General features: G+C 35.7%; 1 protein-coding gene across 1 annotated transcript; it reads left to right on the top strand.

The window, feature by feature from the left end:
* Window positions 1-754: 754 nt before the first annotated feature.
* On the top strand, window positions 755-5,582 carry LOC139890282 (G-type lectin S-receptor-like serine/threonine-protein kinase At1g67520). Its single transcript, XM_071873175.1, has 9 exons — window positions 755-1,994; window positions 2,092-2,193; window positions 2,339-2,415; window positions 2,555-2,685; window positions 3,130-3,259; window positions 3,382-3,592; window positions 3,898-4,135; window positions 4,237-4,387; window positions 5,268-5,582. The coding sequence occupies exons 1-9, from the start codon at window positions 782-784 to the stop codon at window positions 5,580-5,582; spliced, it is 2,568 nt and encodes an 855-aa protein (XP_071729276.1). The 5' UTR covers window positions 755-781.
* The last annotated feature ends 495 nt before the right edge of the window (window positions 5,583-6,077 follow it).

Below are 6,077 nucleotides of genomic sequence, written 5' to 3'. Positions count from 1 at the left end.
GAAATAACATGGTGCTATGGGTTCTCTCCTATGTCCTCTCTAGATCCTTTCACTATATATATATATATATATATATATATATATATATATATATATATATATATATATATATATATATATATATATATATATATATATATTCTGAAACCTTTGATGATGGTTATTGTTTGTTTGTATACAAGGAACGATTAACAATCTTAGGAAAGAAAGTTTGTCCACTTTTGCTACCTACTCTCAATATAAAAGATTCAAAACTTACAATAATAGTATTGCTTTGATGGGTTCTGATGAAGTTTGTAAAGATGGTCATGGATGCATACAAATTAACTCAAAATAGCCCAACTATTTTGTGATGGTTTATACTGTACACACAAGTAATGCACAAAATCAATAGATTTATTGAAAAATAGTGGTGTATATAATATTACCTAAGGTAAAAATAGCCCAACTATCCAATGAGTAATTAACTTTTGAACAATAATACACTTTCTAAAGGATGGTCCATAAAAATTCTGATATCTGACTTTTGTAGCATCTGGAAAGTGATGTTCAATGAGGTAAACGTTGACTTAGTGTATTTTATTTAATCATGAAAGCTACGTGTACTTTGAAAAACAAGTCTATATTGACATTAACAATTAAGGATGTCTATTTGAGTTGAGTTTGACCAAGTATAACTTGAAACAAAAGGTGTACAAGACTACAAGATAAGTCTGTAAAGGTCGCTGAGATCAAGTTTTGACCAGATCACAACCTGCAATTTCAGTTGTACTTTCAAACAATGGTTAACAAAAGTATCAACCTCATCCTTATACTATATTTCTGTTATCTCAGCAACAATTTGTGTTACTCGGAAACAGATACCTTACAACAAGGTCAACAACTCAAGGATTGGGATTATTTGATTTCATCAAATAAGGTCTTTATTTTGAAGTTCTACGGCCCGTATTTAGGGATATTTTACCACATCAACTCTCTGTATCGCAATCTCAATCCCTTATTAAGACTTACTTATAACCCTTATGTCACTTACCTCCCTAAAAAGCCACTTTGGGTAGCAAACAGAAATAATCCAGTTACAGATGCATCTAAGTTCACTATCGATAATAATGGCAAGCTCATCATTTCATCTGATAAAGGTACTGTTCATGACCTCTTTAGTCCTAGTCATGTAACAGGGACCACAAGTGTTACACTTTTAGATTCTGGAAATTTGGTTCATCAAGAACTGTATCCAAATGGGTCTGTTAAGCGGGTTTTATGGCAAAGTTTTGATTACCCAACAGACACACTTTTACCTGGGATGAAACTGGGAATTAATTATGAGACTGGGCACAAGTGGTCATTGACTTCTTGGTCAAGCGATGAGGTGGCAGCCCCTGGATCGTTTACAGTAACAGTTGACCCAAATGGAACGGGTCAACTGGTTGTCTTGAGGCATGAGAACGTCCATTGGATGAGTGGACCATGGCAAACTGATCGATTCGAAAACACGAATAATCTAGTATTTTCTGGTGAAGTTCGGGTCAATTATATTTCTAATGAGACCGAGCAGTCCTTCTCATATATAACAAAAAGTTACGATTTGTTTCCTGCTTTGAGAATTAGTCAAGATGGTCAGCTTAAGGGTTCCGTTATAAATTTTGATGTGCGATGTGGGTCAATTAATGATCCGGGGTGTGTTGAATATGAGTTTGAAAACTTAAAATGCAGGAAAGGTTATTACTTTGATTCACCGTATGGCTATATATATGGTGATGAGTATGTATACGATGAAAAATATAATTTGACTTTATATGACTGCAAAAGAATATGCTGGTACAATTGTTCTTGCAAAGCCTATACGTATGCAAATGCAAATAGGGTAGGATGCAAGACTTATGGTAAAATGATGTACAATCCATTAGAAGCTGAAAAACGCATAAAAGCTGAAAAACACAGAGAAGGTGAAAAACGTAGAGACGCAGATTACAATGCCATTTGGAATTATGAAGGTTAGAAACTTTACTACTCATGGTGTTTTTTTATACATTTTTTTGCTATAGTGAAGAAAAATTGTATCCTAATGAAGTGGGTGAATTTTCTTTGTAGTAGAAAAGAAGAAGAAAAAGTGGATATGGTTAATTATCGGCGTTGGATCTTTAGCTCCACTCCTATCATTCTATTTTCTAGAAAAAAAGATTCATATTAGAGGTAAAAGCTTCCACTTTTTACTCGGTTCATTTATATAAGTATAGGGTAACCCAAAAAATCATAGTGCCTTGAATTCTGATGGCCGATTATAAAGCCTAAATCCAGATTTATGTCTGATCTCACACATATGTCTTTTGACAGACAGTCTTGCGTGAGGGTAGGGTGGCAATTTTGACCCGTTTTGTTGTGACTGTTTGTTGGCATAATTTTTGGGACTTTATGGTATTATATTAGTTATCTGTACATCCAGATTTATCCGTGTTCTATAAGATATAGAAGTGATTCACATGAGAGATACAAACACAATGTGAAACACTCTCTGGCAACCATTTTTTTTTTTTTTTTTTTGAACGACGGTTAGGAATCACTGACGGGGGTTGAACGCGATGTCGACACCCACCCACCCGATCATTTCCTTGTTACGAATCATTACAATCCTACCGCCCCTCTGGAGGAAACCCACACGACGAATCCATACGGGCATCGCGTGTGGTAAAACCCCCTCGGGTGAGGCTCGAGTGCAAGACGAACCTTCGAGGCCCATGAAATAGGCGGGTAACAACAAGGGAAATTTTGCAGCGAGTGGGAGTCGAACCCCTGACCTTCTATATGGGAGGAGAAGTCACTACCACTACGCCAACCCCTCGGGCAACCAGGTTTTTGAATTGTTGTCTCAATCAAAACATCATCTTTGTCTTGACCCAAAACAAAATTCTAGTAACCCAGACATATATGATCAAATTGTTGTTTTCGGAAAGTGATAACACTATTTAAAAGGATATCCGATCATTAAAATTAAATTTAGTACCCTATTACACGACTACCTTTAACAAAATATCTAACCAATGTGTACTTTCTTAACAATTTAGATAAAGCTAAGAAAATCAAGGATCTATTATCACGTAATTCGAGGCGTTTGTACAGACGCTTATACAGCTACCTTCAAGTCGATATGAGTATGAACCATGAACTGCATTATTTCACCTTTAAGAGCATATCATCTGCCACGAACAATTTCTCGAGCGATAATAAGCTAGGAGAGGGTGGTTTTGGAGAAGTTTATAAGGTAAATAAACATCCAAAAACACTATTTATTTATTTTTATTTATATAATATTATAAAAGCATATATAGTATATAGTATATAGTATATAGTATATAATAAAAGCTCATGTCATGAATTTATCAGGGAATATTAGTTGATGGGCAAGAGATTGCTGCAAAGCGGCTATCGAAAAATTCTGAACAAGGGGTGACGGAGTTTATGAATGAAACCGAGCTCACTGCCAAGCTTCAACACACTAATCTTGTCAGGATTTTGGGGTGTTGTATTGAAAAACAGGAGAAAATACTTGTTTATGAGTACATGCCTAATAATAGCTTGGATTTTTTTCTGTTTGGTAAGATTTAATATTACCTAAATCATGCGATCTTAGAGCACCAAAATCGTTGTGTCAATCACTACCCACCATTTCGTATACATCAGTGCCACATCAGCATTTCATTCAAACTGCTTTTACCCCACTATCAACCATTACCTACCATTTGGTATTTATTTATCATGTTGACCCATAGTCCGTTTCAACCTGAACCTATTTTGACCCCGATTTGAGTCTTAATCTAACTTGCTCATATTGTCACCTTGAATTTTGTATACGAGATTGATTCTGTGTATGATTGTTGCTACTCATTTGTGAATGTACAGATGGAAGGAAGAAAAGTTTACCAGAATGGAATACTCGGTTTGCAATCATTAATGGCATTGCACAGGGGCTTTTATATCTCCATAATTTCTCAAGGCTGAGGGTAATACATAGAGATCTAAAAGCCAGTAACATCTTGCTAGATGACAACTTAAATCCTAAAATATCAGATTTTGGCATGGCTAAGTTATTTGGTATGAACGAATCTGAAACAAATACCACCAGAGTTGTTGGAACACGGTAAGTCGTCCGTATATTGTTTTTATTTAATAAGAGTTTTCAACATTTATTTATAGTCCCAATTAAAAGCTAACTCTCGATTTTTTGATTTTTATATGCAGTGGTTACATGCCGCCAGAGTATATGTTAGAAGGCAGCGTATCAACCAAGACGGATATATACAGTTTTAGTGTTTTGTTGATCGAAATTGTAAGCAGCAAGAAGAATCATGGAAGCTATAACATGGAACATCCACTCAACCTTCTTGGACTTGTACGTTATTCCTATCGATCTAAGACTGATTTTCATCATTAAAGAAATCGTACAGTTTGTTGAAAAAAATTGGGTTATTTATGCAATATTCTCAAACTTTGGACTTAACATGTATGAGTAACATTTTACACGGTTATGAAGCTTGTGACAAGGGCTTCGAAACGGTATATTATGTGTCCAAAGTTATGATATAATGAATGATATATCGTGTTCTAAAGAGAGGTGGTTGGACGTTTAAATGGGTCTGTTTTGACCCACTACTTATTATGATTAATGGGCTGTTGGTACATCAGGTTTTGTGGCTGTTTGATGGCATGCGAGCTTTCAATGGGGTGTTTTTGAACACGGGATCCACTATGTCTGTTTTGACCCATGAGTCGATAGGACTAAATGGGCTGATCCATGACCCATGTAATTGACCCACTCTCTCCAGATTCACATCAGTTAAATGGAGGTGATCAAGAGCCTTTAACTGATGCCAATTGATTAGTTTTTAAATGATCTTAATCATGGTCGATTAATGTATCAGTGATGCATGTATCTATATATTGGTATCACCTCATCCACCCATTGTTGAACCATCTGCAATTACAGTACACACAGAAAACTACAACCAGAATATTCACAGCATACACACACACACACACTGCAATTTTTAGGCTAGTTTCGACTCCGACTGTATGTAGCTTTAGGCCGCTGTACCCTTGGAAATATGCTTGTACCAGAATCTTGTAAATGTCGTTACATTACTTTTGATTTTGAACTCATTTTTTCCCCTAAAAAATCGTTTTCTGCTTTATTTATGGTTTGTTTACAAACTTAATCTATCAAGAAAGCATTGACAAATATATGTTACATGGATTTCAATGAACTGATTTAGGCATGGGAACTTTGGAATGAAGGCAGATGTTTGGAGTTAATGGATCTGGTACTTGAAGATTCATGCAGTCAAAATGAAGTAATGAGATGCATTCATGTAGGTCTCTTATGTGTTCAAGATCATGCTAAAGATAGACCTTCTATAGCAAATGTTATTTTAATGCTCACAAATCAAAGTTTGGAGCTACCCGAACCAAAACGACCAGCGTTTTACATTGAGAGGAATGAAGCTAAAACAGAAGGAGATGATAATTATAATAATGTGGGAGATGGATCTGTAAATGGACAATCCATTTCTATTTTGGTGGCGAGATAAATTGATCCAGAGACACGTGTAATATACTAATATTATAGTAGTTAATGTGTCAGATTCTAGTTCAAGACTTTGATATATATAACTCTATCTATTGCTCACCACTAGAGATAGGAATTTGGTAAATGGGTAACCAATTTCAATCTTAGTATATGGTTTTGACAAATATCCATTGTACAAAAAAACTACGTGGGATGTTGTTACTGCCAAAGACCTATCTAGTCCTCTACCCGTTGCCAATGTTTACCAACGACTCCGAACGTAACTTAGAATAATTGACAAACACATTACTCTCTTACGTGTTTACAAAAAGATCAAGTTACTTAAAACCTTTGACAACAACGACCGCACCTTTAGCCCTCCAGTCAACAAAATGTGGTACGTGGTTGGCTTGGTCGGAGCTAAAAATGGCATAGCGATCACTCTTCACATTTTGCTACTTCCCCTTGTAACTAACCGCCTTAGCACTAGTGTAAATCAACCGATACTCTTCAATCG

The sequence above is a fragment of the Rutidosis leptorrhynchoides genome, chromosome 2 (assembly GCF_046630445.1).
Source record: "Rutidosis leptorrhynchoides isolate AG116_Rl617_1_P2 chromosome 2, CSIRO_AGI_Rlap_v1, whole genome shotgun sequence".
In the NCBI taxonomy this organism is placed as follows: Eukaryota; Viridiplantae; Streptophyta; class Magnoliopsida; order Asterales; family Asteraceae; genus Rutidosis; species Rutidosis leptorrhynchoides.
The sequence above is the reverse complement of the archived record's forward strand: the minus strand, read 5'-3'. Positions and strand labels throughout refer to the sequence as shown.